Source organism: Mesocricetus auratus, unplaced genomic scaffold (genome assembly GCF_017639785.1).
Source record: "Mesocricetus auratus isolate SY011 unplaced genomic scaffold, BCM_Maur_2.0 Super-Scaffold_100009, whole genome shotgun sequence".
Taxonomy (NCBI): Eukaryota; Metazoa; Chordata; class Mammalia; order Rodentia; family Cricetidae; genus Mesocricetus; species Mesocricetus auratus.
The window spans coordinates 28,670,193-28,690,972 of NW_024429193.1; the positions used below are offsets into that span (position 1 = coordinate 28,670,193).

Below are 20,780 nucleotides of genomic sequence, written 5' to 3' on the forward strand. Positions count from 1 at the left end.
TCTTTTACATGCTCACCCATTTAAGCAAGCACCTATAGCACAAGCTTATTGTACTCGAAGGTTTTATTTTTATTAATTTTGTTTTCGACACAGTCTCATTAGGTAGGATTGTGTAGGTTGGCCTTGATCTTGTGGTTTTCCTGCCTCAGCTTCTTGTGGCTGGGATTACAGGTATGTGGCATCATTCCCAGTTGGAGCCTTGCCTATCCATTCTGAGTCTGTCCATATCTGAGTCTTGCCTATCCATTCTGAGTCTGTCCATATCTGAGTCTTGTCTATCCATTCTGAGTCTGTCCATATCTGAGTCTTGTCGTCTATCCATTCCTGCCCTAGTATCCTCTGTCTTTTCCCATTCCCATTTCCCAGTGTTCTGAAGTGGCATGCTATCACACATAAGAGCTGGGCTCCAAGCATTTGTCATCTGACTTAGTAGCTGTTAAAAGCCTCTCTTTTCCATTCCTACATGTAATCACACACAAAATGCCCTTACTTCTACCACGTGTCTTTACTCCTCCAGGAAAACTTGAAAATTACTTGGTAGAATTCTACATAAAATATTTTGGAATTCTGATGACTAACAACTTTTAAAATCTTATTTGAAATAGGAGAAACTCATAGAAGATTGGAGATATTTTCCTAAAATCCTCGCTCTTTAAATATTTTGGGTTGATATTTTGTTCCTTGTTTTTATATTTTCCATACTATGGTATCTCATAAATGTTAGATTTTTTTTATTCAACTTTCTCCTTTCAGAGTAGCAGCTGATTGTCACAAATTCTCACTGCCCAATTTTAACATTAATTTTGACTTTGTTGTTCCCTGACTAGAACTTAATTCCTGTCCAAGCAACACATCTGCATGCAGCCATGGCTGTGTTCTGACATCAGATGGTCCCCTATGTGTCTGTCCCAAAGGTTCAGTGCTTGGAACAGACGGGAAAACATGCAGTGGTGAGTCTATTTGCCTTTTGGTGACTTGACAAAATGAATTCCCTAAGAAACACCAAAAAGTTAGCCTTATTCCCAAAGCAGAGACTAGAGTTTCCAGTCATCACATACTGAAAGGCATTTATGCAACAGATTAATATGCAAATTTGAGAGGTTTTTTAAGACATCAGAGTGGAGTGGTTTCTGTAACATTCGTTGACATTGTTAGTCGTGGAATAGCATTAGCAGTTCCTAGCAGTGTGGTATAAACTGCTTATACGATCTCAGTGCCGCCAGGTGAATGCAGTGTTGGGAATATTGTTGGCAGCTAACAAATAACCCTCAGCTCTCCTCTTCTTAGAGACTTAAGCACACAGAAATCTGGGTGGAACTCAAGATTAACAGGAGAGTTTTAAGTAGTTTTTAGTAGTTTACATAAAATATGCAAAACATGCAAAAATTATTTGATGGAATAAATCCAAGTCTAAAATTGGAAATAAATTGAATTAAAATAGTTGAGAAGCAAAACAAACAAAAAGGCAAAAGTCAAGAGGCCAAAAAATGTATGAGACAGAAAAACTGTATCACTCTGTAGGAAGAGTTAGGAACATTTCTTTGTCTAGCCGGCTGCCGGTGCCTGTGTTCTTGAACTCAGTGATGGATCGAAAGGACGAGGCCCATTGGAATGTGAAGCGTTAACATCTAAGTGCTGGGTTCTGAGGAAGTGGATACTGTGACATTTTCCTGTAAACTCTGAAAATTAAGTTGATGGCAGCAGTATGAATGATTGAAAAAGTGGGTTTAAAGGAAAATACAGTTGGTTCATCAGAGTACTTTTATGAGAAAGTGTTGTATTTTGTGTGATACATCATTACCAAGCAGCCGGTTTTCGTAGGTTGTTCATCGCCTGATAACGGTGGATGCAGCCAGATCTGTCTTCCTCTCAGCCCAGTGTCCTGGGAATGTGGTTGCTTTCCTGGGTATGACCTACAGTCGGACCAAAAGAGCTGTGCAGCAACAGGTTAGTGTCATGGCCGTTTGAAAGTCTGTCCTTGAAAAAGATTACGTAAAAATAGTGTTACATTAGAGACATGTCAAGTTGAATTGCCTTTGGATTCTTGGTAGGAAATACGATTTAAAAAAAATGCTGGAAGTGAGAAATAAATCCCATGACTATGAATAATATAAGTAATTATAACATAAATAAAGTTTTTGAAGAATATGTATGCCCACTTAACTAGGTGGCATCCAGCCACTTAAAGCAGGGTATAGTATCTTTAGTATATGAGGAGGCCATCATGAGGCTGGCTTTAAAGGGCTTTCTAGTTAAGAGATGTTTAATAAATATTTGTAGATTGATTCTATTTTTATCTCGCTGGTAAATGTAATAAATAATCATAACACTTTCTTATGTCATGGTCTTTCAACTTTAATGGGAAGTTTTATGCTTCAACTGTTTCTTTTCATCTTCTGGTATTACATCTTTTGTGTCTTTTGCCACCCTTGGGAATCCTAGATTTATGTCAAATTGATTTGTCTGTTGAGGTTGATTATACTGATAATCGGAGATACTATGATTCTGATTCTGTGAAGCTTGCCTAATTCTGACCCCAACACTCTTAACTCCACAAGGTCTTTGTTAATAAAACATAATAAGTCTGGAGGATGATAGAGGGCATTATAAACTCAAGGAATCATGATTCCCTTTGAGAAGAGTACCCAAAAGGGAGAATTAATCGATGAATTCAACACATGTGAATGAAGGAGGTTACAACGAGGAGACTTGAGACATTTGTCTGTGGTTTGGGTTATTTTTTTTTCTTTTTTTTTTCTTTTTTTTTTCTTTTTTTTTTTTGTTTTTTTTGTTTTTTTACGAGACAGGGTTTCTCTGTATTGTTTCGGAGGCTATCGGTCCAGCCTGGCCTCGAACGCACAAAGATCCGCCTGCCTCTGCCTCCCGAGTGCTGGGATTAAAGGCGTGCGCCACCACCGCCGGGCTGGTTTGGGTTATTTAATCTTGCTCTTTCTATAAGTAAGGACCCAGGGATGAAATCTTGGCAGTGACGCCTACAAAGAGATGGAGTCTTTGCCTACATCACACTGTTGGGGAACTGAGCAAACCAGTACTGCAGGGATTAAAGGAGATGGTCAGTGAAAGGCAAGATTCGGAAGCGCCATGGGTTTTAAAGTGTATTTTAAATTCAGCCATGTATGACATTTGGTTAACAGGACCGCAGCCATTTTTACTGTTTGCAAATTCTCAAGATATCCGACACATGCATTTCGATGGAACAGACTACCGAACTCTGCTCAGTCGGCAGATGGGAATTGTTCTTGCCCTAGATTATGATCCGGTGGAAAACAAGGTACACTTTGAATTTTGCATGAACAGGTAGAAGGTGCTGTAAATGACTGGGGGTTTTAGCTTCACTGATGACCTGCGCTGCTTGAAAATCCTCTGCCTGCTCACAATAACCAGACAGGAGCAAGTTAAATGTACACATTGGAGGAGCCTCGAGGACTCTCTCGTGTTTGATAGCCCTGCCCAGTCCCTTTTAGCCGTCTTATTGGGGAGATTGTGCAGCGTCCTCATTTCACTTTCCTCTCTGGAGGTGCAGGTGGGAGACTAGCATGAAGCTTTGCCCACAGAAGATGCCCCATGAGTAGTTTGGTTTTTTTTTTCTAGCAGCGGGAGGAGAATGTATAGACAGAGTTTCTATCCTGCCTAGTCCCACAGCTGTTTAGTCCCAAATAAACACATCAAGGTTTATATTAATTATAAACTGTTTGGCCAATGGCTCAGGCTTCTTACTGGCTAGCTTTCTTAATTATTAACCCATAACTATTCATCTATGTATTTCCACAAGACCTCATCTTACCAGAGAATGCCCAGCGTCCTATCTGCCCAGTAGCTGCATGGTGTCTCTCTGGTGACTCCTTTCTCCTTCCTCTTCTTGGCAGTCTCCTAGTCTGGTAACCCTGCCTATACTTACTGCCTGGCTACTGTCCAATCAGCACTTATTCATCAACCAATAAGAGAAACATATATTCACAGCATTCAGAAGGACATCCCCCATCATCGGTGGGTTGGAGCTGGTGTATAAGAAGCATGAGTTAGTAATTGGCATTTGATATATGTCACGGGGAAAGGTGACTTAATGACTTCTGAACTGTGAAAATCAGGAAACAAGCTTTATGCTTACGTGGAAATATTGGCCTAAAGTATAGCATCATTTACAGAAGCGAGAATAAACTGTAAGTCAGGTGGCCATTTGTCATTCTCTGATTAGTGTTCTTGTTTTCTTGCTACAAACTGTGGTCTTTGGTTCATCTGGAGCTTATTACAACTACAGAATTCTAGGCTCCACCCAAAAGTAGAACCTGCATTTTAACAGGGTCCTCAGGTAATTTGTATGAGAGAGAGATTAAGTCATTTATGTTTACACATCTTTGGAAGCAGCATAGTCTGTTCCATAGCTTGCATCTTTGGCCTAGAAAGTACTTTGTACCTGCAGGGTTGGGCAAGATGAATGACCCCAGATGGAAGGAACTTTAATAAGTATCTGATCTAATGTCCTCATTTCTGTAGTCTAGAAAATCGAAGCAGTTAAGTAAGTACGTGGTAAAAATGACAGAGCATCCAAATTTTCCTAATTGACCTTAAGTGGCATGCTGGGGGCTGAACCAATGAAGATACAACTCAGCTTGTATCCTTCATTCAGTTGCAAATCACAGCTTTCTCTCCAGCAGAAGGAACTTCTAAGGGTTGAGCGCAAATGCTATATCATTGACCAGTAGTCAAAAATAACTAAATTACCACGGTAGCGTGTGTGTGTGTCTGTGTGTCTGTGTGTCTGTGTATGAGAGAGAAACAGAGACAGAGACAGAGGCAGTCTGTCTTAGTTAGAGATTCTATTGCTCTGAAGAGGCACCATGACCACGACAGCTCTTATAAAGAAAGCATTTAATTGGTGCTGGCTTACAGGTTCAGAGGTTCAGTTCACTATCATTATGGTGGGACATGGAGGCATTCAGTCAGACATGGTGCTGGAGAAGGAGCTGAGAGTTCTACATCTGGATCTGCAGACAGCAGAAAGAGAGAGAGACACTGGGTACCAAGTTCTCTCTTAGTCAATGTGCTATTGCTGTGAAGAGACACTATGACCACAGCAACTCTTATTTAAAAAACCAAAACATTTAATTAGGGCTGGCTTAGAGTTCAGATGTTCAGTCCATTGTCAGCATAGCAGGAAACATGGCAACACACATGGAGACATAGTACTGGAGAGATAGCTGAGAGTTCTACAGACTGGTAGGAAGCAGGAAGACAGAGAGACACTAAGGCCTGACTTGAGCATGTGAAACCTCAAAGCCCACCGCCAGTGACACACTAACTCCAACAAGGCCACACCTCCTAATAGGGCCATTGCTTGGTGACCAAGCATTCAAATGTATGAGCCTATGGGGTTCGTCGATTCTTATTCAAATCACCACACAGAGATTAAGTTGCCTAAGGTTACACATATTCAGGAGTAGCACAGTTGGGGTTTATTGTAGATGATGTCTGTCTCCAATAATAATTTCATTGAATGACCTGAAGACCTGTTAACCGCCTTTATGTATATTCTACATTAATAGTTATAAAACAAATCAGAAAATGCATAGTTCTCTTTTACAGATATATTTTGCACAGAAAGTCCTGAAGTGGATAGAGAGAGCTAATATGGATGGCTCCCAGAGAGAAAGACTTATCAAGGAAGGGTTAGACACTCCAGAAGGCCTTGCTGTGGACTGGATCGGCCGCAGAATCTACTGGACAGACAGTGGGTAGGTTTCTTGCTTTAGTTTTATGTTGCAGGAGATGGAGGCACGAGAACATGAGGTACTGCTGGCTTTATTGTCTACTCTGAATGTAGAAAACTACAGCTGGCCACTTGGCAAGGATGAGAGACAGATAGATCCATTGTCTGTGCTCCTCACTCTTTTCCACCACCAAGCAAGCAAGCCTCTCCTTTCATGGGACAGAGTCCACAGCGATTCAAGGATTTCAAGGACCAAGAACGTGATGTGTGCCTTTACAGTTGAGACGGTTGTCACCAGTGTAGCCCAAGCACTGTCAGGAAGCGTTTGCTTTGCATAAAGCTGTCTCCTAGGCATCCCCTAGAAGACAAGCTAAAGGAGGGAATGGGAGCTGCCTTTGCAGTCAACTCTAAGGTTACCTGAAAAGAAAAGGCAAATTTTCTCATTAAAAAAGGAATGCAAGTGCTTGGTGTAAATAGCGTTAGTAGAAGTATCAGGCCACACAGAAACAGTTGCCAAAGGAAAGAAAGGCATACATTGCCATAGGTTTGGCTGGCCCAACCCCTTCATTTTACAGGTGAAGAACATAGGGCCCAAACAGACTGAGGTTGTTTCGGGTGGTTTACACAGCATGTAAGTGACAAGTCTTGCACTAAAATCCTAGTGCTGACTCCTGCTGAGCAGGCATGAAGGACAGAGTGGAAGGGTCCCTGGAGACGGAAAGACATGTTCTGAGGTTGGATAGGGTGGGAAACAAGAAGAGCGAAGTTGGGATATTTCTTTCCTCTAGGCTCCCTTTGTCCCTGTGGCCTGTGTGAGCCTGAGAACAAGCTGAACCAGTCAGGAGGAGGGTAGGTGAGGAAAGGGGCTACCTCCTGTGTGGTGCTAAAGAGAGCCCACTTGCTTGTTTCTGGGAGAGGAGCATGAGCCAGACTCTCTCACAAGGTGATATGAGAGACGCCGTGTGGTTTAGAGTATTTCTTTCCAAGTCATTGAAAACCACGGAGTGAATGGTGACCATCTGAACATCTGGGACCTGTGCAGCCATGTTAAATGAAAAGAAAATGAATCAGGGTTTCACATCTGGGAGAACAGTAGCTCCAGCTCAGAGAGCAGAGTCCCAGGGAACAGGCTTGTGTGCCCGCGCTCTGCTGTGGGTGTACAGAACATCTCTGGCTATAGGAAACAAACAGCTTCTTCACAGTGAGCCGATGTACAGTGTAGTGTGCATCTTTATTTGCTTTTTTAGCTTTGCTTTCATCCTTCATTGTTGTTTGTGTATCTGCCTATTAAATAATCGCAGTACATCAGATACTACACTATGTGTGTTCCATCCAGGATGCTATGGAGTCCCAGAGAGGTCTGCTTTCTTATCTCTAAAGACCAAGAAAATTTATAAGCAGAGTGCTAAAATAACTTTCCCAAGATTAAGCAGTGAACTCAGGGTTCCCTGAGTCACCACAGAATTGATCTTGGGGTGCTGCTTAGGATGTACTTCATGTGTGAAGGTCCAGGGTTCGAGCGAAAATACCACCAGCACCACAAAACATTCAGAGAGAGGTCCTGTCTCTTCCACTCAGCATCAGAATGGGTGAGACCCAGAGTCACGCAACAAATTGAAATCAAGTCCCGCCCAATCAGTTGTAGCCATCATAATCACAGCCTTCACCGTGTTGAGTCTACTTAAAAGCATGTTCTCCGTGTCAGCTTAGGTAATAACAGGGCTAGTATGTGATTGTTTTCAGAAGTGTAAACGCTCATCAGGACCGCAGATGTCAACAGCTCCCTGCTCCTCTGAGGCAGTTCTCTCCTCATTCCCCCCATTCAGGAGGCACCTCTAATTTCACCAGTGTGTGATTAGTGTCTCCTGCCCAGGTAGTGCCTTAGGAGGTAGCTGGGCAGAGCTGGAGGCTGCAGAACCAGCCCTCCCATTCCTGCACAGTGACTTCAGCAATAACAAACCTTCTTAAGTCCTCTCCCCGCTAAAGACAGCTGCTTAAACAAAACCTTTCATTTGTCTGGAAATGAGAGGCTTGTAGTTTAAAAACCTTGATATTAGCTGGAAATCTGATTTAAATAACGGAGACTTTAATCCTGGGTGTTAGATTACATGACAACTCTAAGTCAATGAAAAATCAAGGGGTGGGGTGGCTGTATTGGTTGAGAAAAAGACACATGTGTGTGTGCATGAAACACTGATAATTCTATACAATTATTAGCTAATATTAAGGAACTCTGACTCCTAAAGTTGGTTAGACCATAAAGGTAAAGATACACAGTGCTTGTTCTCTGGGGGACTTTTGGTGGGTGACTCTTCCCATCCTGTGGGGGATCACAACAAATGTAACTTGTCCCTGGGTCTTTGCTTGTCCCTGGGGTCTGAGCTTTGCTTTCTACTTGACCTGACCGGCGGTGTGGGGAGCTCATTGCATAACTGCTCCAAGTGGTTGAAATTTGTACGTGATGTAACAGTGAGATCAGAGAGGATGATTTCTGTCACCCCGTCACACCTTTGAAATCCCTTCCCTCCTGCCAGCGGAGAGGAGACTATGGATATCAAGGAACTGAAACCGTGGGAGACGACGCGATGGAGAGGGCAGACCAGTACACCCCATCTGCCTACAGCAGTGCGGAAGAAAATTGAAGCCCATGCACCTCTCCCCTGCTGTCCTTATGCTGGCTTGTCCCCTCCTCCCCGTTGTCTGTAACCTACTATTCTGGCCTCCTAGTCTCTGGCTTCCATGAGTTCCAGCAGGAGATGGGAGGGTGTGAAGTAAAGGAGGCTAAATATTTACACTTGGGCTTTATCTCTGCCAGGCTGCTGACACAGTCTCCTTTACCCTATCCTGTGCCTGGGATGGATATGGGGTACTAGTTAGCTGGGGTTTTTTTTTTTGTTTGTTAGTTTGGTTGGTTTTGGTTTTCTGAGACAGGGTTTCTCAGTGTCGCCATGACTGTCCTGGAACTCTCTGTAGACCAGGTTGGTCTCCAACTCAGAAATCCACCTTCCTCTGCCTCCCAGGAGCTGGGTTTAAAGGCGTGTGTTCTCACTGCCTGGCTGGAATTTAAATCAATAGAACTTGGAGGGCTTGCTGGTGCTAACTTTATGAGCGTGTGTGTGTGTGTGTGTGTGTGTGAGAGAGAGAGAGAGAGAGAGAGAGAGAGAGAGAGAGAGAGAGAACATGTTTATGTAGCAGCATGAGAAAAGGAGTAGTTTTACTTGAATAGTCATGTTGACATACTACTTCTCCACTTAAATAGGAAGTCTCTCATTGGAGGCAGTGATTTGAGTGGGAAGCATCATCAAATAATCATCAAGGAGAACATCTCAAAGCCACGAGGAATAGTGGTACATCCAAAGGCCAAGTAGGTATTTATGAAAAGAAGGCACCAAATGCTGAGCTTGCATCCCTGTTCACATCTAAGATGCTCATGACCACACGCATGTCTAAGATGTTCATATCTAAGATGCTCATGCCCATGCCCATGTCTAAGATGTTCATATCTAAGATTCTCATGCCCATGCTGATGTCTAATATGCTCAAGTTTGTGCTAAGACTGTAGGGGGTCAGTGAAGTCAAAAGCCAAGATCTGTAAATTGTGTTCAAAACATCATTCCTTTCTCAGCTCTCAGTCCTCTTTAACCAATTAGACTTAAGTCTATGAGTCTACTTTCCTTAAAAATCTTGTGTTGTTAGGACTGGAGAGATAACTCAGTGGTTAAGAGCACTGACCCCAGTTTGGTTCCCAGTACTCACACAGCTCATAGCCATCTGCAACTCCAGTTCCAGGAGGGCGCGTAACTTCTTTGCCTCCACAGGTATCAGGCATAAAATGTTACATATAGACATATCAAAACACTCATATACATACATTTAAAAAACTTAAAAATTGTTTTTTATTGAGAAGAAAATGAAATTAGGAGTGTTGATTTATCAACTCTATTTAGAAAAACCTTAAGATGACTTCAAATGATACGTCATTCCTAGAACTAGATAAGCAGAAATATGAATTATGAAGGTGTGGTAGATTCTATGCTACTAACCATGAATTAGCATCACATTCTGGTTTGAGGGTGAAGAATTAAGGAGAATTTCTTCAGAGCTGCTAAAAAGCAAAAAGATAGCTGATTCTGTTTTATTTTTATGGGAATTTTATAGTAGTCTCTGGACAATGTGCTGGTAGTGGCAATAACTGATCTGGAGCCAATCAGATGGTTAAAACAATGAGAACCCATTTCCAAATGAGTCAACTAGATACTAAACCATATTGATATTTTTAAAAAATGTGTCTAGTTTGTGAAAGTTAAAATTATCTTAGTAGGCACAGCACCTTGCATAAATCTAGGAAACAGGTATACACAATATTCCTTTATTGTAGCTTAATATCTGCATAATATAAGAATGAGCTACCAAACTGGACAGTGATGGTGCATGCCTTTAATCCCAGCACTTGGAAGGCAGAGGCAGGTAGATGCCTAGGTTCAGGACCAGCCTGGTCAACAGAGTGTGAGTTCCAGGACTACACAGAGAAACGCTGTCTTGGAAAAAAAGTGAGGTATCAAATTGATTGCATTTTGCTGTTAATTTAATACTGTTCATTCAAGAACAAATTTGGTTAGTAATATTCTACAATTTTAAATATCAACTCCTTTTCCATCTAATGATCTGAGACCATGTTTTGTCCATGATGCTTTCTACAGATGAGATAATTGAGGATTGTCATTTTTGTTTTTAATTGTTTAGCATGCTGCTCTGTATCTTCTCCCTGTATATTGCTTAGTGTATCACTCTTTACTCCCTAAAGTGATTCATAGTGACATTTCAATGTTGAAAGAATAGAAGAGTTTTTCACACAAATTTAACTTGTGAGTTTTCTTGATTGAAGGAGACTATTCTGGACGGACACAGGGATGTATCCACGGATTGAAAGCTCTTCCCTTCAGGGTTCTGGCCGGCTGCTGATAGCCAGCTCTGGTCTGTGGGAGCCCAGTGGAATCACAATTGACTACTTAACAGACACTTTGTATTGGTGTGACACCAAGCAGTCTGTGATTGAAATGGCCAATCTGGATGGTTCCAAACGCCGAAGACTTGCCCAGAACGATGTAGGTGAGACTTTGGGGTACATGATTATTTTTCATCTTTCTTTTTGTCATTCCATTATTTTTGAAATTATGTGACATAGGTATGCATTTGGGAATGTGTGCAAATGAGTGCAGGTACCCACAAAGGCCGGAAGAGGGTGCCAGGTCCCTTGGAGTTGGAGCTATAGGTGGATGCAGATACTGGAAACCCAAAACAGATTTCCTGAAGTAGCAGTACTTTCTCTTGACTTTTACCTCTTCATCTTAATTGAGTACTGATGGATGTTAAATCTAGACTGTGCTTCCATGTATACACACTTAACCAGACTACAGAGATAGAATTCTTCAAGAATTGTAAAATAGAAAGATTACCTGAGCACTGGAATAATGAGTAAAAATTAATGTTGTATAATCCAATATTTTCCCAAATAAAAGTGAAAATCTTACCTTTTTCTGAACTTATTTCAGAATAAAATTTTCTTTCTTAAAATCTTCCATAACCATGACAATATTACCTTCAGGAATTTATGAATGTCAGTTGAAAACATGGGAAAAGATGATAGGAATATTCCCATACCCAATTTAGATGGTGCTGGAGACTAAACAGAGTTTTGTACAGGACAGACAAGCACTTCATCAGCTGAGGTAGACCCTTAGCCCTTTAACATATATTGTGTAATTGCAAGTGCTATTACAATCTAAATAGTTCAATTTTCTCCTGAAAAGCAATATTAAATGTTATGTTTGTCTAATCATTCCTACTCTAGAGCGCCATCTACTGCAATATATGTAGTGTTTTCTTAACTGACAGTTTAGGATTTTCTTTTTCTTTTAGTTTTATGTGTATAGGTGTTTTGCCAGCGTGTATGCCTGGTGTCGGTGGTGGGCCAGAAGAGGGCGTTGTGTCCTGTGGAACTAGAATTACAGACATGAGGTACCATGTCGGTACTGAGATTCTAATCTGAATCCTTGTTTTAGTAGCCCATGCTCCTGGCCAGCCCCAACAGCTCAGAATTTTTAATGAAAAGACTGAATGAATTCATCTTTAATTGAAGTGCAGTTAATTGTGGCTCTTTGCCTTGAGATAAGGAAGAGTGTGACTAATGTGTCTGTTGAAACATCGTAGCTAATTCTAACACATGCTTCAAGGACAAACTTGAGGGACTTATACTAAAGACAAATAGCTGGACATTCCCACAGGCTTGAGGTAATCCAGAGTAGGCAGTATTCATTCCAGTCTCTAGTCCTTCACCCCAGAGGAAAACTATACATGCAGCAGCATGGGGATTTCTTTTACATGACTGCTGTTCTTTTTATTGTGCTTAGAAAGCACATATACAGAATTACCGCCTTAGCCTCCATGTTCCATCCAGCAGGGCTAAGTACTCCCATACTGCTATGTAACCAGTCCCTGGAATCCTTGCATTTTGAAAACCTGAAACTCTGTGCCAACTTCCCCTTAGTCTCTGAGAAATCCTGTTCCACCTTGTTCTCGTGAGGCTGGTTGGTAGTTGTAAAGTGGAGGACACTCTCCATGGCCACGACAAGTCACTTGAGTTTCCCACCACACGGGGGAGACATTCGTTTCACTGCTCCAAATGCATTGACTGGTGAATGTGAGGAAGCATGATGAAAGTGTCCAAGGCTTCTGAATGTGTCTCCTTCACTCTGGTGTCTAACTGCTTGAGACAGTGTGTGGCATTTACCTGTGCTCGAATCCCTGCTCACAGTAGTTCCAGGGGCCTGCAGAAGGGCTTTGGGTTGAAGAGGGCTCAGAAGGTAACCTACTAGATGGTCAATAAGAACTATGGAAATGGAGGCAGCAGATCATAGGTGTTCAAAAAACTCCCTTCAGGGGTTGGCGAGATGGCTCAGTGGTTAAGAACACTGGCTGTTCTTCCAGAGGATCAGGGTTCAATTCCCAGCACCCACATGGCAGCTCACAACTGTCTGCAACTTCAGTTACAGGGGATCTGATACCTTCACACCAGTGCACATAAAATAAAGTTAAACAAATTATTTTAAAAAAAAACTCCCTTCAGCACAGCAGGGAAGATACAGGCTATTGGGATGGGGGGGGGAGCCATTGGTACAGAGATGGGTTGCCAAGAGGCTGAGCTTGGGAAGGAAGGTGAATATGAAGAGATGGAGTCATTCTTGGCAGCGTTGGTCTGGGAGAAGTAAGGAAGGATGATGATGTGTAAGAGTAGAGCAGCCAGGAGACAGGAACTTGGGATGGAGCAGGTGATGGAGATGAACTCGGGAATATGGTGATGGAGATGAACTCAGGAATACAGTGATGGAGATGAACTAAGGAATATGGTGATGGAGATGAACTCGGGAATACAGTGATGGAGATGAACTCGGGGATACAGTGATGGAGATGAACTAAGGAATACAGTGATGGAGATGAACTAAGGAATATGGTGATGGAGATGAACTAAGGAATACGGTGATGGAGATGAACTCGGGAATACGGTGATGGAGATGAACTCAGGAATACGGTGATGGAGATGAACTCGGGAATACGGTGATGGAGATGAACTAAGGAATACGGTGATGGAGATGAACTAAGGAATACGGTGATGGAGATGAACTCAGGAATATGGTGATGAAGATGAACTCAGGAATACGGTGATGGAGATGAACTCTGGAATACGGTGATGGAGATGGCAATTTCGAATAACACTTGTTCAGTCACCTAAATTATTCTACTGCTCACAACAGCCATTCAAGTGACAGGGGAACCCAGACCAAGGAGCATCAGGAAACACACTCAAGCTCAATCTCTGGCAGATGAGCACAAAACATTCCTTCACTGGCCTCCTCCCCAGTGCTGTTAAGACCCTTGTAGGTCAGCAGCTGTCCATGATGTAGAGTGGTGGTTCTGAGATTTGTCTCCTTATAAATGCCCCCTTGTGAAGGGAACCTATCTGTACTGAGTGGGCTTTTAATTGCTTCCAGGTCACCCATTTGCTGTAGCTGTGTTTGAGGATCATGTGTGGTTCTCGGATTGGGCTATCCCATCGGTAATAAGGGTGAACAAGAGGACTGGCCAAAATAGGGTACGTCTCCGAGGCAGCATGCTGAAGCCCTCGTCACTGGTTGTGGTCCATCCATTGGCAAAACCAGGTACACTGGAGAAGTCCCACAGGCCCTCCTGCACCGGAGACTGTGGCCATGATAACCAATGGTAGCAGGCAGTGGGGGTGGAGGGGATTTTGTGATTTTTTTCATCTGTCTGCATAAATGCTGAGATTTTTCTGAGATTTGGGCATTGTTTGAATCAACCCAGACAAGCTTGGTAGTTTGGTAATTTGTGCTTCACCCCTAATACGGCGATTTTAGTCATCTGGGCTTTATCCCACAAGGCGCACTCCTCCCCTTGCTCCGTTTTACTTACTTGCTGCACTATTACAGCAATAAAGATAAGCAATTTAGATTCTTTTCATAGTGGATAGATGATAGATAGATAGATAGATATGATACATAGATAATAGATATAAATACATGATAAATAGTTATAAATATAGATAGATATAAATATAGGTAGATGATAGATAGATATAGATGATAGAAAGAAAAATAGTTAATTGATTGATAGATATGATATGATATTAGAAATAGATATAGATTACCACAAAGTATAAACAACCCAGTTGAAAGAAAGTCTTATTTGGAATTCTTAGTACCAAATAGAAACAATCGATATGTTAATAGTTATTGATTCGGGCAACTTATAGTTTGCAGTGCAAACTTCTACCTGTGCTTGGGCTCCTGTCACCCCCACGTGCCAGGCAGTGAGCAGCAGCTGGCAGCAAGCCAAGCGTCAGTCATCCAGCTCTCTCTAGCAGCTCCTCTTCCCGCAGACCTTTATGAGTTTGACTAAACTGAGGATCAGGAAATAGGAATCATACCTGACTAAACTACTGACTATGCTCAGCAATACTCATAAGCTAACACCATTCTGAGATGTCTTAGAATCAGGGCCTCCTTGCAGGAACTCCCGCGAGAGAGTGTTCTAGGCACCCTTTCCATTTAGAATGACTGCGTTCTCACTGAAGATGTCTTTGATTTGCATCCGCAGCATCCTTGACTTCTCCAGACCCATCCACACATTCTCTGTTCTCTGCTAGGTGCAGATCCCTGCTTACACAAGAATGGTGGCTGTGAACATATCTGCCAAGAGAGCTTCGGAACTGCTCAGTGTTTGTGTCGTGGAGGTTTTGTGAAAGCTCCGGATAGGAAAATGTGCCTTCCTCAGAACGGTAATTACATACTGGCTGGTAACAGCATACTGTGCAGCTGAATTACCTCACCCAGGCTCCATACAGTGGGACATCCATGCTTCTGCTTTTGATGGTGTTTTGTATTATTAAGTGCCCCCATGTCTCCAGGAATGCTGAGTGTGTCTGGGCTTCTTCACCCTTCCCCTGTGAGTTTTTTGCTGCTGTTGTTCCTTATTATAGACTGAATTAGACTGACTTCTAATTGTAGAGGCTTTCAGCTTCACATTCTCCCCTATTTGTAGTGGGGTGAGCTGGGCCTTAGAAATAAATGTCTGCACTGTGCCACCTCATAACGATGTTTAGAGACAGTTTGTTTAGAGACGCTATGTTCTTAATTTTAAGGGTTCTGAAAGGCAATCTCCTCCCCACACTATAGTCTTAATAGGAAACCTTGAGTCCTTTATGGAAACAACTCTACAGTATCAAGCAAGTGTAGGGGGTAAGATGGCTGCTGATAGCTGAGAGACAGAGGGTGGGGGAGGGGGAGAGTAAGCCCTGCCTGACATACGACCTATCTACCCTCAGTGCATGCCCAAGCGAGGCATATCTGGAGTCACCTTTTGTGTCTTCCTCCCAAAAATGTGCCAAGGATAATTTATATTTTGTTAAACCTTTTTAAAAAGTGCATAATTATTTGGTATGCATGTTATAAATATAAGTTAAGTGACAGGTTGATAACTGTTCATGGAATGGGGTTGGATATTGTGTTCGCAGACATTTTCTCCCTATTAATCTGTTGCCTTAGGATAATAGTTTCATACTTCTTAGATTCAGAACTCCTTTATGCTCTTAAAAGGCTTTTTAAGATTCCCCAAAGGGTTTTTGTATATGTGAACTATATCAGTTCTTAGGATATTGAAAATTTTTATCTTAATTCCAATGATATTAATAATAAACTTAATATTTCTCAACACAGCATATTTTATAATAATAGCTATGTATTTTTTCCAACACTAAAAATCTATAGTGAGAAGAGAGGCATTGCTTTACATGTCTGTCTTTAAGTCTCGCAGAACAGACAGCACTGAGTATCGCTTAGAGTCTACTTCTGTGTTGCTTTGGTTGGTTGAAGGCTGTGAAACACACATGACTCTGAGAAGCTCCAAGTTGGAAAGGCATGGCGTTGGGGGGCGGAGTGTCACTTAACAGTTACCATTTGACACCTTTTGGAGGAATATTGTTCTTCGGCTGTCAGAACTGTCCAGGCCTTCGTTTCTTAAAACTTACCTGTGATGCTGCCAGCTGTTTCTTTCATTCATTTGTGAGGAAAGTCTTACCGGTCACCCATGGTTTGCTGCCCATCCTTCTCTTAGATTAATCATGTTGAATGGAGAGAGGGAAGATTTCAACTCCCAACTCAAAAGTGACTTGCGTGCTTCTTCAGGCAACCATTGTAACTTCAGTAGGAATAATGTGTGTCACTCATTTTATTACATAGCGTAGGGAAGTTCCAGAGTTAATGGCCAAGGGGTCTAAAAATCAGCAATACTTGCTGTATTACACTTTTGTTTTTACGGTGAGGGCACAGACTGGGTAGTGGAGTCCTCGGCTCCTGGTGAACACTGGTGTCATTGCCTTTGCTTGTGTTATATGGCACCTTTATCTTTCCCCCCACTGCCTTGCTGTCTCAATATCAATGCGCACATGGCAGAAAGAGTAGCTTTCTACTGTGGCGCATGGGGCCCTGGCACAGCGAATCCTGTGCAGTGGCACCCAGGGGTCTCTGTGGCACAACTGAGCAAAGTGCCGCCTTGGGGACTCCATCTCTTCCTCTCAGGGGACACTGAGCCCTGTGTCACTATAGGACTTGCTATACACATCAACTTTAAAAATACGGTTAAATCCGGCTATTATAAATACCAAAGCAGGACAAAGGGAGGAGCTAATACAAAAGACAGATTGGCAGCTGGGTGGTGGCGCATTCCTTTAATCCCAGCACTTGGGAGGCAGAGGCAGGAGGAGCTTTGTGAGTTTGTGGCCAGCCTGGTAGACAAAGCAAGTTCCAGGACAGCCAGAGCTACACAGAGAAACCCCAAAAACCAAAGACCAAAAACAAACAAACAAAAAAAAAAGACAGGTTGGGGAGAGATGTTGTTGTTGTGGCCTGTGGTTCTGAGCTGATTGTATTCAGGAGTCTGATATGTGATGACATGTGAGCATTGTTCTTTATCCAAAAGAACCCCATGCTTCTCCCCATTGACTCCACCAAACCCTGCCCAATCCCCTCAGACTTACTAAAGCGAATCTGAATTCATAGCCAATGAGCTGCTATTAATGTAAATTAAATCAAACTTTCCTTGAGATTGAGAGGCTTAACTAATAGAGCCTTTTGTCCTTCAGGTGGCAACACTGAGCTAAACAAAGAGGCAACATCGTTGGGCAACTTAACTAAGGCTGAAGTACCAGAAGATAACATCACAGAGTCCCCGCACACATTAGTGGCTGAAATCATGGTGTCAGGTATGAACTGTGAATTCTCCCAGAGAGCTTTGGATCCAACAGCCTCCATTCTCCCAATAAGAAATTCTGTGCTTGTGTTCCCTAATGCAATATTGACTAAGTCTACCATAGCCCAACCTCAGACTTGGACCCTCCTCTTCTAAAAAGCGTGTGCAGCCCTACTGGCTTAGACTTGGACTGGACATGTTGAGAGCCTCGAGGCTGAACCCTTTTGACATGTAATTGAAAACAGAGGTGACAATTAGGATAGAAGAGACTTAGGTGTTTCCTCACCCATACCTCTTATAGGCGATACTTGCTTGCTCTATCTAGCCATTGTGAAAACTTGATAGCAATATTAATTGGTTACTTTAATTACTGGCAGGACTCCATAAACAGAAAATGTTAGAATTCCTTGTCTTCATTGCAAATGTATCAGCAGAATGTCAAATGATTTGTTCAATGTGTAACATCTTTGGGGAGCCTGAGTCTAATCTGTTGTGTGTTTACTCATAAGGCAAGGAGTTTTCAGATGAGCCCTAGAGCTACTGCAAACCCACACTGTCTCCCCAGCTCACTGTTCTTCCCTCAGTGTGGCTCATTTTGACTCTGAAACATTTAATTCATATATATATGTATATATATATGGAGTAAAGTTTCTCTTTTATTCCCCATGTGTTTGTGTATGTAGTATGTTTGCTTGTGTGTGTACATTGTATGTGTATATGTGAGGCTAGAAGTTAATGTCAATTGTCTTCTTTCGCTCTTTCCACTTTATATATTAAGACAGGGTCTCCTGAACCCACAGCTTGTTCCAGAAAATCCTATCTCCATTTTCCAAGTACTAGGGTTATAGAGAGGCTGCCACACCCACCTGCTACTTACCTGGATGTTGGGTGTCCTGGCTTTATCCACTGAGCCATCTCCTAGGCCCCTCAAGTAACATTTTAACATAACGTCTTGAAAACTCCCAGGCAATGGTGGCCCACACCTTTAATCCCAGCACTAGGGTGGCAGAGTCAGGTGGATCTCTGAGTTCGAGACCAGCCTGGCCTATAGTGTGAGTTCTAGGACAGTCAGGGATACACAGAAAAACCCTGTCTCAAAAAGCAAAACAAAGCAAAAGTATTTGAAAACTCAGCGAGAGGACATTTAGGAAAGTCTTTCTCTGACTTTTGTAGTCTGAAGAGCAGATGAATGTACGGGGCTTAAAGACTGCACTGTCTACCAGTGTGGTTTTTGATAGTATAAAGAAGTATATATCTTTAGTAATGATGATAATTAATATTTGTATGAACTTTTAATATTTACCATGTCTTAATTGCATTTTAAAAATTTGATTCCTTTGTGCCCCGTTATTTTATAGATGTAAAAACTGAGACGGAGGTGTATGCATTGGTGACTAAAGATTTTGGAAATCATGGTTACATGGCACCAGAGAGATGACTCAGGTGGTAAAGTGCTTTTTGCACACATGAGGACCTGAGGAATTAGGACCCACAAAAAAGTGCATGGTAGCTTGCGCTTGCCATCCTAGCGCTGGATGCGGGCTTGCCATCCTAGCGCTGGATGCGGGAAGATCCCTGGGGCCTGCTAGCCAGTCAGTTTGAATTACCAAGCCCACGTACAGTGAGAGGCATTCAAAGAATCAGGTAGAACATGACTGAAGAAGGAACCCAGCATCGAAGTCTGGCCTCCACACATCTACATGCACGCACGCACACACGAATATGAATATATGCAAACGCACAAAAGTAAATATTTGGATTTTTTCAAAAGGTATGATCAAATAATCAATCCACGTTAAAATAAGAAGTACCAAAAAATTTTATTGCACTAGAAATATATTTATGTGACTATTTTTTTGGTCATGCACCCAAGTGCTGGGGATACCAGGCCATGCATAATAGTCTCAACTTGCGTTGTCACAGCTTAATGTGAGAATGAATAAGCTGTCTAACTAAATAAAGCATTATCAATCGATTTTAGTGGGCTGGAGACCATCTTTCAGACTCACCAGGGATCCATACATGCTCATAGGACATATTCTAGCATACTTAAGAGACATTGCCCAATGAAGGCTCATGACAAAGAGTGCATTGATGGCTGTTGGAGGCCAGGAGTGATGATGCCATCAGACTTTGAGGACGTATGTAATAGTCTGTGTTGGCTTTGTATTCACTTAGCCTTCGAAAATAAAGCAAGCCAGCAGAGCTTTGTCTGCATCCTACATTACTGCCTTTTTATTGCTCAGTAGGACCTGAATACACATTATTAGTTCCCAGAACTTCCTCTGGTGTTTGGGGCTTTGTTTCTAAAGTACTGATGTTCAAACCCAAGGCTTTACCCATGCTGCAACCACTGGGCTAAGCCCTCAATCCTAATTATTAAGCTACCACTAGGCCTTTCTTTTTAATTATTAAAATGTTTTAGTTATTTATGTGTATGGCTGTATTCCTACATGTATGTGTGTACACCACATGGGTACCTGGTCCTCAGATCCTCTGAGACTGGGGTTACAGATGTCTGTGCACAGCCAAATGGGCATGCAAACCAAACCATGATCCTCTGGAAGGGCAGCAAATGCTATTAGTCACGAGACCAAGTCTACAACCCTGACTATGCCCATTTTTACCATCTTTATTTAGATATGTGAAGTTAATTTTAATTTGCAGAGAATGTTTTAAACCATCACTTTTTCCTTGGATTTCTACAACATGGCATGGAAAACATCCCTTACAGAAATCCCTGCTCATAATGTAGAGGAAAGGTGAACACTGCCACCATGTCTACAGCTAGCCTGTCGCAGTAAGAACTCTGGTTGTAGCTCATGCCTCCTAGTGCGTGTCTGTTGCTTTCCTTCATGCAAAGTGACTCAAGGTTTGCAAAAGTCCTGAACCATATTCTAATTTCGGATGGTTTTACAGTGGTTTCATGTTTGGTGTGATTTGGATGCTGTCCACTCTTGCTCTCAGCAGCCTTGTGATTTGGGAACTAGATATTTGAATGTACCCATCTTGAGTTGGGAGTGACAGGGAGTGACCAATCAAGCGTGAAAGTCATGTGTTCCCACAGGAAGGAGAAATCTTGGTGAAGTAGCTAAGCACATGAAACACAAAAACACAATTACCCTAATGTCTGCAGTCAGATGGGACCCGACTCCCGCCTAGAAAGTGTAACCTTTGATTTATAAATGAGCTCAGTAGGCTTCTTCGTTTTATGTCTTCTGTATACTGTGAA

General features: G+C 42.2%; 1 protein-coding gene across 1 annotated transcript in view; it reads left to right on the forward strand.

Moving 5' to 3' along the window:
- Egf (epidermal growth factor) overlaps positions 1-20,780 on the forward strand; it is an 86,585-nt gene that overhangs the window by 45,416 nt on the left and 20,389 nt on the right. Inside the window, exons 8-16 of the mRNA XM_040751797.1 lie at positions 828-950; positions 1,822-1,947; positions 3,156-3,292; positions 5,605-5,753; positions 8,988-9,092; positions 10,614-10,837; positions 13,777-13,944; positions 14,949-15,080; positions 17,442-17,561. Of these exons, the coding sequence (XP_040607731.1) occupies positions 828-950; positions 1,822-1,947; positions 3,156-3,292; positions 5,605-5,753; positions 8,988-9,092; positions 10,614-10,837; positions 13,777-13,944; positions 14,949-15,080; positions 17,442-17,561 (1,284 nt within the window). The remainder of the gene's footprint in view (positions 1-827; positions 951-1,821; positions 1,948-3,155; positions 3,293-5,604; positions 5,754-8,987; positions 9,093-10,613; positions 10,838-13,776; positions 13,945-14,948; positions 15,081-17,441; positions 17,562-20,780) is intronic.